The sequence below is a fragment of the Mustela lutreola genome, chromosome 1, assembly GCF_030435805.1.
Source record: "Mustela lutreola isolate mMusLut2 chromosome 1, mMusLut2.pri, whole genome shotgun sequence".
NCBI classification, from domain to species: domain Eukaryota; kingdom Metazoa; phylum Chordata; class Mammalia; order Carnivora; family Mustelidae; genus Mustela; species Mustela lutreola.
This window is the reverse complement of record NC_081290.1, coordinates 13,203,306-13,214,445: the sequence shown is the minus strand read 5'-3', so window position 1 is coordinate 13,214,445 and position 11,140 is coordinate 13,203,306. Positions and strand designations below refer to the sequence as shown.

Below are 11,140 nucleotides of genomic sequence, written 5' to 3'. Positions count from 1 at the left end.
TTTGGCTCAGGTCCTGATCCTGGTATCCCAGCACAGAGTCCCACATCAGACTCCCTGCTTAGCTTCTCCCTCTAGCCCTCCCCCCTCATGCTCTCTCTCATTCTCTCTCTCTCAAATAAATAAATACAATCTTTAAAAAAAATTTAGGGACGCCTGGGTGGCTCAGTTGGTTGGACGACTGCCTTCGGCTTGGGTCGTGATCCCGGAGTCCCGGGATCGAGTCCCGCATCGGGCTCCCAGCTCCATGGGGAGTCTGCTTCTCCCTCTGACCTTCTCCTCGCTCATGCTCTCACTGTCTCTCTCTCTCAAATAAATAAATAAAAAATCTTTAAAAAAAAAAATTTTTTTTAAAAAAGGAACAGTGTTCACAGAGACTACTACTCAGAAATAAAACATGAATGAACTGATATACATACTATGGTGGAAGAAACTTAGACACTGTGTTGAATGAAAGTATATTTTATGAGTCATTTATATCAAGTTCTAGAATAAGCAAAACCTCTCCACCATGATAAAGAAGAACAGTGGCCCAGGGTCCAAGTCAGGTTAGCAGGAATTGAATTGGACAGAACAGGAACTTCCTGAAGTGGCAGAAGTTTTGTGGGTTACTTAGTTTAAGATGTACTTGCCATCTGACCATTAAGATGTACTATGCATCTGACCATTTGTAAGTTACATCTATAAAATAAATGCTTCACTTAAAAAAATAATCAAGCCATTGCAGATAACTGACCAAAAATCTGGCCAGTCCAGGTAAAGATGGAGACACATCTAGTCCTATAACTCTTGACTTAGGAAAGCAAATATAACCAGTTTCTCTAGTGATAGAAGTTTATTCATATACTAAATTCTGCAACTTCTTACAGAGACACTGAGAAGTTAATAGACAATGTCTTAGCAAGCCTCAAAAAAAAAAAATGAATGTGCACGATTTTTTTTAATAAAAGCAACAGTGAACACATACTGTTAAATTACATGACAAATGAAACTAAGATTTTCAATATGAAAATACCTATTAAAATGACTTCAAAAATAGCTGCTAGCAATTTGTGACATTTAGCCATTTTTCTCCCCTAAATCTACATATTTTCAGTGCATCTGGTCATATTAAGAAGAAAGTCAGAGTTATTTTTAAATGATCTTTCACACTGACTTTCCCTCTAATAGAAAGATGAGTGCTAAGCAGAAGCATCATTGTGAAACCTGAAGGTTTCAGAGAGAACTTGGTCCTGCCGACATTTTGATTTCAGGACAGTGAGACAATAAATTTTTATTTTTAAGCCACCAATTTGTACTATTTTGTTACGAAGCCCTAAGAAAGTAATACAAATGTACTATTTATATATATCACAATTCTTATTATTGCATTATTTCATTAGTGACTTAAAAACATTTAGAAAAGATTAAATGAATGAACATATTAATCAAATCTCTCCTAAAAAAGAAATCTCCTATATTTCACTGTGAGAGCTGATTCTTTTCCTGTTATTAAAATACTATGAATATGGGCATCACTACAGACTATGTGTACATTTGTAGAAAAATCAGAAGACACATGGGAGTTTGAAATGTTTATCAAAGAACACACAAAACTGAATAAAATTTTTATTTTAAAATGTATCACAAATTATAAAGATGTTTCAACTGCACAAACTTTTATATATTTACGTGTATGTGTATATATATGTGTCCACATATATACACATACAATATATATACACACACAAGTATTTAAACTTTGCTTCATCTTTCATCTTTTTATCTGAGTAAAAAGAAGCACACTTTCCTCATTCAGGAGATTTTTGATGTTGTAATAATTACCTAGAAGGAAAGTGGTAAGAAAAAAAAATTATTTCCATAGACATCATTTCCTTTTGATTAAATATTTAGCTATCACTAAGGCAGTTACAGTATATAGTACCAAATTTTTTCTTAAATCAGTTCATCTGACCTAAAGTAAGTTTTATTCAACTCCATGAACTAAAAAATCCAAGAGTTAACCATCACCTGTGATCCAGACAAGGTTTGAAAGAAATGAAAATCTCACATCATTCTGATAATGAATGCAAAGGTGAATTAGACGAGGGTGAAGAAGAGAAAATTTCTGTATATTCAAACTAATACATGCTAAGATTAACTGAGTTACAATAAATAAAATGTGTTCACAACAGTTCTGGTACATGCTAAGGACTATATAAACATTGCTATTATTATTATTATTATCTTCTTTCATTGGAATGTAAGCTCCGTAAGGACAGGGAGTTTTCCTCTATTTTGCTCACTTATGTATCCTATACTCTGAGAGCAGTGCTTAACAGATTCTCTGTCGAATGATGAATAAATAAATGAACAAATTAAAAGTTCTCTTTCCAGAGGCTTGTGCTCTTTAATAGCTGATGAAAAACACTATTCTGTATGTTTAAAATAATCTACTAAAAATTGCTTGACTACATAATGTCTTATAGATAATATAGCAGAAATAATTTTCCTCCTACCCTAGACACAACTAAATCTTTATACACTTTGCAATAAGCAATTCTTATCCAATTTTCACATACCCATATACTAACATACTTACCTAAAGACAAAATCAAAATATGCATTGTCATGAATCACATGACATTTTATTTTGACCCGTGTGGCTTCCATTTGCATGGTACTCACGAGCAACTATATAAATATTTTAACTATATGAAAGAAGATTGTCTTTATTTTCCTTACCTGAAGGAACATAGAACGAATCCCCAGTTGTTATTATATAAGGTGTTTCATGTAAGGTACATAAAAGGTCACCAAAGTTAACATAAAAAACCTGTAAAATTAAAAATTAAAATCTCATTTCAAATCGAACCACCACCACAACATGGTACAAAAAAACTTAAAGGAATGCAGTAAGCAGAATCACAACCCTCCAAAGATGTCCACACTCTAATCTCCAGAATTTATTTTGTTACATGACAAAAGGGACCTAGAGACTGGGAGATAGGTTAAGTCTGGATTATATAGTTGGGCCTATTCTAATCACGCAAACCGTTAAAAGTGGAGAGTTTCTCCTGGAAGCAGAAGAGAGATGAAGCAGAGGAAAACCAGAGAAATTCAAAACATGAAAAGGACAGACTGTTGCTAGCACTGAAGATAATAGGGCCATGGGTCAAGAAATACAGGCTATTTCTAGAAGCTGAGAATGAACTCTGGCCAACAGCCAGCAAGGAAATGGGAGCCTCAGCCCTACAATATGGAACTGAATTCTGCCAACAACCTGAATAAACCTGAAAGCAGATTCATCCTAAGAGTCTCCAGAGAGGGATACAGAGCTCCCAACATCTTGATTCCAGCCCTTTGGTACTCTAAACAGAAGACTCGGCCAAGCTTACCAGGATTCTAATCAATATAACTGTGAGATAATAAATAGGTCTTGTTTTAAGTCAATGAATTTATAGTAATTTGTTAAAACAGCAACAGAAAACAAACACTGGAAGAAATTTCTTTTGTTCTTATTATTTAACAGCTTATGAAAATTCAGAACCACTGTAAATAATATCACTTAGCTATACTACAAAATAGCTTGGTCTTATATACACCTCTTCAAAGGTTACATGGTTGGGACAAGTAATTCAATCACCCGACCAAAGAGAGGACAAAAAGTAAAACAAATAAATGGTACATTTAAGCAAATATCAACAAGAAAGTAAAAGAGAATAAATCTAATTCTCAATCATAAAGACTTCCATATTCATAGTCACGGCAAATTTTACATTTTATACATAGGTAGCACCCAAGTGATGATTTGGTTTTGGGACAACTAGAAAAACCGAAAGCCTTCCAACATTCAGATTCAAATTTTGAGATTCAGCCATCAAAAATATTTTGCCTCAGAGAATTACTCCTCCTCTTCCACCCCCTTCTCTTATTTTTTTTTAACTTTGTAAAATGAGCCTTAAATACCAGAAAAACGATAGCAGCTAGCACTTATATAGCACTTACTCCTTGCCAGTCATTATTCTGAGCACCTAATTTACATTCATTTTATGTATGTAAGTGGCAGTGAGACAGGTACTATTTTAATAGTTTTATACAAATGAAGAAAATAAGGCAACAGACTGGGGTAATTTTCCAAGTTCACAATGTAAAAGGCAGAAACGAGATTTGAACTCAGGCACTTTGATTCCAGAATTCATGCTCTTAACCACTATGAAATGCTGCCTCCCTAAATAGGGAAAAAACTCTTCAAATGGTTCCAAAGTACGGTACCTTATAATTTACTTTTAAAAATTTTTATTATATCTTAAAATAATTTTGCATTAATTGAAAAGACAAAAAGGTAACAAACATACTACCCAGAAGGTCAAGCATATATTTCTAGGTGGTTTTTTTTTTTTTTTTTGCTTTATCTATTCAGCTTAGCTATGTACACCTCTTTCCACTTCTGCAAACATCTTGGTAGGAAGGTTTTTGAAAGTGCTTGCTTCGGCAGCACATACTAAAACTGGAAGGCTTCTGAAGTACACAGATACAGAAGGACGAACTCCCATGAATACCCAACACCAACAGCTTTCCCCCGTTCCATCTCGTTACTTCCCCCATTCCATGTTATCTTGCAATAAATACCCCAGCATCATAAATCATCTGCAAATATTTCAGTGTGTACTAAAAAAGTCAAGGTGTTTTTAATTTTTTATTTTTTAAAGTTTGGTTTATTATTATTATTATTATTAGTTATCTCCATACTCAGCATGTGGCTTGAACTCAGGATCCCAAAATAAAGAGTCACATGTTCTACCAATAGAACCAGCCAGGCACACCTCAAGGTGCTTTTTAAAAACACAACTATAAGTTTTATCACAACTAAACATAAATGAATATTTAATATCAAATACCCAGTCAGTATTAAATTTCCAATTTTTTCTTAAATGTATTTTTTTTTTTAAGATTTTATTTATTTGACAGAGAGAGATCACAAGTAGGCAGAGGCAAGCAGAGAGAGAGGAAGGGAAGCAGGCTCCCCACTGAGCAGAGAGCCCAATGCGGGGCTCGATCCCAGGACTCTGGGATCATGACCTGAGCTGAAAGCAGAGGCTTTAACCCACTGAGCCACTCAGGCGCCCCTCTTAAATGTATTGTTTAAGAAGTTGTTCATCCTCTTAAATTGCTCAATCTATAGTGGTTCTCAATTTGGGGGTGCTTTCTCAATTTCAGGAGACAACAGGCAATGTCTGGGGACATTTCTGATTCTTACAACTAGAGGAGTACAGCTAGAATCTACTTGGCAGAGGCCAGGGATGCTACCAAACATCCCACAATGCATAGGAAGCCCCTCTACAACAAAGCATTATCTGAACTAAAATGTCAATAGTGCCATGGTTGAGAAACAGTAGATAGGTTCTACTTGGTTTTTATTGCTTGCAACTTATTTATTAAAGAAATCAAGCAGCAAAGTTTGCTGTAAAAATCTTTGCATAGCTGAATTTTGCTGATTACCAACACCTGAGTATCATATGAAAGGTCATCTATTCTTTATTTCCTATAAATTGGTGGTTAGATATTAGAGTTTGATCAAATTTGGGTATTTTTGTTGTTTGCTTAATAGGTTTTGTCTGTTTGATTGTTTTTAAAGGAGATGGAAGAGGCAAGACTATTTCATACAATGTTGTACTCTTCCATCAGGAGGCACATAATGTCTGGTTATCTTCTTTTTATTTTTTTTCTCCTATTTTTTAAATTTACTTTTTTTTTTTTTAAGATTTTATTTCTTTATCTGACAGAGATCACGAGTAGGCAGAAAGGCAGGCAGAGAGAGGAGGAAGCAGGCTCCCCACTGAGCAGAGAACCCGAAGTGGGGCTCAATCCCAGGACCCTGGGATCACGACCTGAGCTGAAGGCAGAGGCTTTAACCCACTGAGCCACCCAGGCGCCCCTAATTTACTTTTATAATTAATTATTTTTACCCCTCCTCCCACTCTCCTTCCCTCCACCAACCCTCAGTTTGTTTCCTATAAATAAGCGTCTCTAAGGTTTGTCTCCCTGATTTTGTTTTGTCTTATTTTTTCCTCTCTTCCCCTGTGATCCTGTTCTTTTTTTTTCCTGTTTTGTTTCTTAAATTCCACATGAGTGAGCCCATTTGGTAATTCTTTCTCTGACTGACTGACTTCATTTAGTATAATACCCTCTAGTTCCATCCACATCATTGCAAAAGACAAGATTCCATTTTTTGATGGCTGAGTAATATTCCATTACGTGTACATGGAATATTGTGTATGTACACACACACACACACACACACATCTTCTTTATCCATTCATCTGTCAGTGTACATCTGGGCTCTTTCCATAGTTTGGCTATTGTGGACATTGCTGCTATTAACACTGGGGTGCAAGTGTCCCTTCAGATCACTACATTTGTATCTTTGGGGTAAATCCCTAGTAGTGCAATCACTAGGTCATACGGTAGCTCTATTTTCAACTTTCAGGGTTGTCTTCTTTTTTAGATATTAGCAGACATTGATACTCAATGCCTAGACAGATCCAACAGTTTATCAAGGATTACAAAATGACAATATTTTACTCTACTATTTCTTTTTTATTTATTAATTGGAATTTCTTTTTAAAGATTTTATTTATTTATTTGAGAGAGTGAGAGTACAAGCAGGGGGTACATCAGAGGGAGAGGGAGAAGCAAGCTCCCCACTGAGCAGGGAGTCTGATGAGGGGCTCGATCCCAGGAACATGGGATCATGACCTGAATCAAAGACAGATGCTTAACCAATTGAGCCACCCAGGCACCCCTAAATGAAATATTTCTAACAAAAACAAACTTCACCTCATTTTTATTTGGTTACGTAATAGTACACTTTATAAGAAAAGGGCAGAAAAAATATTCGATTATTTCCCTTTATTTATCCTTTGTTGTCAATATAAGTATTCTCCAAGAGTGGTGAATTAGGTTTTCTTTTAGTATCAGTCTTTCAAATTCATGAATTTATATATAGTAGATATGTATCAATCCACTTAAGTTATTCTTATTTACTCAAAACACTTCAAGATCAGGGGTACCTGGGTGATACAGTCCACTAGGCCTCCAACTCTTGGTTTCAGCTCAGGTCATGGTCTCAGGATTGTGGGATTGAGCCCTGTGTCACACGCCACGCTCAGCGCAGAGTCTGCTTGAGATCCTCTCACTTAACCTCTCCCAATCCTCCCCACATTCTCTTTCTAAAATAAATAAATAAATCTTTAAAAATACATATTTCAAGCTCAGCTCCAGGCCTCCATTCAGACATTTCTCTAAGGAGCTCTGGTTCTTTAAAGTATGTTGCTCTAACTTTTTGTTTTTTAGTTCTGGAACATTTATTGTCTAATTTTTCAAATATTTCCATCCCTTCACTCATTTGGTTTTATTTCCTCTCTTCTGTTTTCTTTTCCTGTTTTTCACATCACTTCACTTTTTTATTTTATATTACATATTTTTTTATATTTATATTATAGATTTTATATTTATATAATATAATAAAATATATATTTTATATTTCCATTTCTAAATCTCATCTTTTGGGAGAGCTCCACAACCAAATCCCATAGTAATCTGTTAATTCTTTTGTGGTTTGATTTTAACAAATCTACTACTGCTACTATCTCCCTCTCATACAGACTTTTTAACATTGAGTTTGAAGGAAAGAGTTAACAGTCTATGCTAGTTCTCTCTCTGGTCCCTTTTGTTTTTCAAAAGCATATATTTAAAAGTGTCCTTCATGTTTTAAAAAATTTTAAAATACTCTCATATTAAAAAAAAGAATAACTCTGATTTTCATTCTAAAAAGTTAAAGGCAATATTTAGAAGAAATAAAAATAAACTATGATCACCTGATAACGTTATTTTTCTATAGTTCCTTCAATTTTCATTTTTAAATTTTGGTCAGAATAAAACAGTTTTCTATTTTCCATACGTTTGCTTAAATATTTATCCTAAAGTTCTTCTTATATGGCTATTCTTCAAAACTATATGCTTAAACTGATATAAAAATACTTATTACAGTATCTGGAACATCTAAGTGCTATATAACTGCTTATTATCATATAATGACATCTTATTATAAAGTCAAAATATAAAATATAACCATTTCTTTCTGCAACTTTTCAATAGTTTCTAATTTTTGCAATTACTATCAATGTTACAAAAAATACCTATATATGTTCAGTTTCCCTACCCTTTAAATTATTTTCTGAGGAAAATATACTGAAATAAGAGTCATAAATCAAAGGGTACAGATATTTTCCCAATAATTTCTACTAGCTCAGTAAATATAAAATATTCTTGTTTTTAATGTTTTTTAATGTACATTCCTTAGAATAGTAGTCAGATTAAATACTTTCAAACATCTTCTTTTTTTTTTTTTTAAGATTTTATTTATTTATTTGACAGGGAGAAATCACAAGTAGATGGAGAGGCAGGCAGAGAGAGAGAGAGAGAGAGGGAAGCAGGCTCCCTGCTGAGCAGAGAGCCCGATGCGGGACTCGATCCCAGGACCCTGAGATCATGACCTGAGCCGAAGGCAGCGGCTTAACCCACTGAGCCACCCAGGCGCCCCTCAAACATCTTCTATTTAAATTTACTATTTAAATTTTCTTTTGTCTAATAAAGGCATCACAGTTTAATGGGTAACTGGTATTATTTCAATGATGATATTTCATAATGCTTGTCTTATTAACTGTTCCTTAATTATTATGCAGAAATCATCATTACTTTAGTTAGTTAAATGTGTTTTTTACTGTTTTAATAGCACCTGGAGATATTTATCATTTTAAGATTGGATTAAAGTATTTTCTAATTCTAGTCATACTAAGGTATTAATGAGTTACTCTTTCATGTGTGCCTTTTTTTCTTGCCTCAATTTGCCCTTCTTTGATAATATAAACCCAAGGGTCCTAGTGTTCCTTCTCTTTTTCTTTCTTGAGTAAAATTAATTGTTTTGAATGCAATACTCCAGTAACCCATGATACCACAGGTTCTTGAAATGTTACATACTGAAAAATGTGCCTTAGACTAAGTATTTTTAAATGGCAGTAAAACAGTAAATATATATATTTCTTAAAGATTTGATTGATTTATTTGTCAGAAAGAGAGAGCAAAAGCAGAGGAACAGCAGGCAGAGGGAGAAGCAGGCTCCCTGCCCAGTAAGGAGCTGGATGTGGGACTTTAATCCCAGGACCCTAGGATCATGACCTGAACCAAAGACATGCTCAACCAACTGAGCCACCCAGGCATCCCTAAAACAGTAAATATTATTAAAATTTGGTGATATTCAAATTCTGCAATTTTCAAATTCAAAATGTACAAATATAACATATATATACTTCACATTAATGGTGCAAAGGTGTGTGTCTCCAATGAGAGAACAAAGATGGACTCACCTTGAAACTCATTATAATTTCAGCCAGTAATGCTGCCACATACAGTAATACATTATTTAGTATTTTTGAAGTAACTAGCTCCTACTCCTTAGTCTACTGCTAATTACATGATTCTGAGAAAGACTTTTAAAACCTCATTATTCCTAAACTACATGATCAGTGAAATGAAATTTAGACTTAATTTTCACCAGCTCTAATGATTTGTTTGCAAATCTATATTCTACCATTCCTCAAAGTAAAGAACATTCCTTAAACTTTTAAATTTCAAGGTTACATGGCTATGCAGAGAACAGGTACTTATTAAAGAACCATTGCCTGATTGACTCTAAACAGATTTAACAGAAAAATTCTCTATGCACCACAATAATATCATTTCTGAGAAAATAGCATTTTTAATGCCTCATCAAGTCCAATAAATCAGAGTTATACCAATAGAGAAACATAAAGATATGGAGAAATACACTCACCAATATATCTGAGCCAACATGCTGCTTTCCCTTTTCTTGATGTGGTCCCAATATCAATTTTCCAGTAGAAAAAATAGGTGTATCCAGTGTTTTATACACTTTCAACTCATGATGCTCAACACAAAATTGATATGTATCTCGTGGCCTTAAAAGATCTAAGGGAAAAACACTAATATAAATATAGAGCAATAGCAATAATAATGCTCAATGATATAACATATATACACACATATATAATAGCATTATTCCTAGATATAAACCTGGCTTACAATGACAGAAGTGATTAAGGTCATTTACTTGAGCTAGAATGGTAGAGGTCAAATTTTGTCTATCTCACAAGTTGTGTGACCAGGCAAGTTACTTCTCTATGCCTCTGTTTTCTTTTCTCTAAAATGCGACAATAATAGTTCATCTATGTTAGAATTGTGAATATCAAATGAATAAATGGGGGCGCCTGGGTGGCTCAGTGGGTTAAGCCACTGCCTTCGGCTCAGGTCATGATCCCAGGGTCCTGGGATCGAGCCCCGCATCGGGCTCTCTGCTCAGCAGGGAGCCTGCTTCCTCCTCTCTCTCTGCCTGCCTCTCTGCCTGTTTGTGATCTCTCTCTGTCAAATAAATAAATAAAATCTTTAAAAAAAAAATGAATAAATGTGTATAAAGTATTTAAAATACTGTCTGGCACAATTAATAAGCATTAGGTAAGTCTTAGCTATTAATAAAAAAATGGTAAAATTATTATTATTTCTATTATAGCTCAGAGAACATAATTAGCTAAGAAACAAGATTTCCACATCTTTATAAAGTTTAACATGGCCCACAATTAACAAATGTATCATTGTAATAGATTATTTTGTGCTTGCTTGACTGATTATTAAACAGCAAGATTTTTATCAAGTAAAGCCAGAGTACTTACTATTGCTCACAAATCACTATCTTAATTCTGAAGTCCCCTTTTACTTATAAACCTTTCCAAATATATAGTTAATATATTCTTCTGCAATCAACTTCTGTTTCCTTGGGTATTTAGGAATGTTAGTAATCTCACAGATTGTAGATAGAAAATATACAGACTCAAGAAACAGACAAAAAGTTATGAACTCCTGACAACTCTCTAACCTGATACAATATAGCAATGTTTTTGGTTAAGAACGTTACACTAAGCAAAATTTTCTGTACTTCTACCTCTGTTGCTAAATAAATAATCCAATTATAAAAATACTTAATACTACTTAAGATGTCAAATGGAACCTATTTCACAGCCAAAATTTT

At 34.1% G+C, this 11,140-nt stretch overlaps 1 protein-coding gene across 2 annotated transcripts in view; it reads right to left on the bottom strand.

Annotated features, from left to right (window-relative positions):
• Window positions 1-1,587: 1,587 nt before the first annotated feature.
• Window positions 1,588-11,140, bottom strand: part of CENPC (centromere protein C) — a 104,996-nt gene continuing 95,443 nt past the window's right edge. For both annotated transcript variants that reach the window (XM_059160201.1, XM_059160195.1), the window contains exons 17-19: window positions 9,872-10,026; window positions 2,722-2,812; window positions 1,588-1,821 (exon numbers count right to left, since the gene is read on the bottom strand). In XM_059160201.1, the coding sequence (XP_059016184.1) occupies window positions 1,751-1,821; window positions 2,722-2,812; window positions 9,872-10,026 (317 nt within the window). In that variant the 3' untranslated portion in view covers window positions 1,588-1,750. The remainder of the gene's footprint in view (window positions 1,822-2,721; window positions 2,813-9,871; window positions 10,027-11,140) is intronic.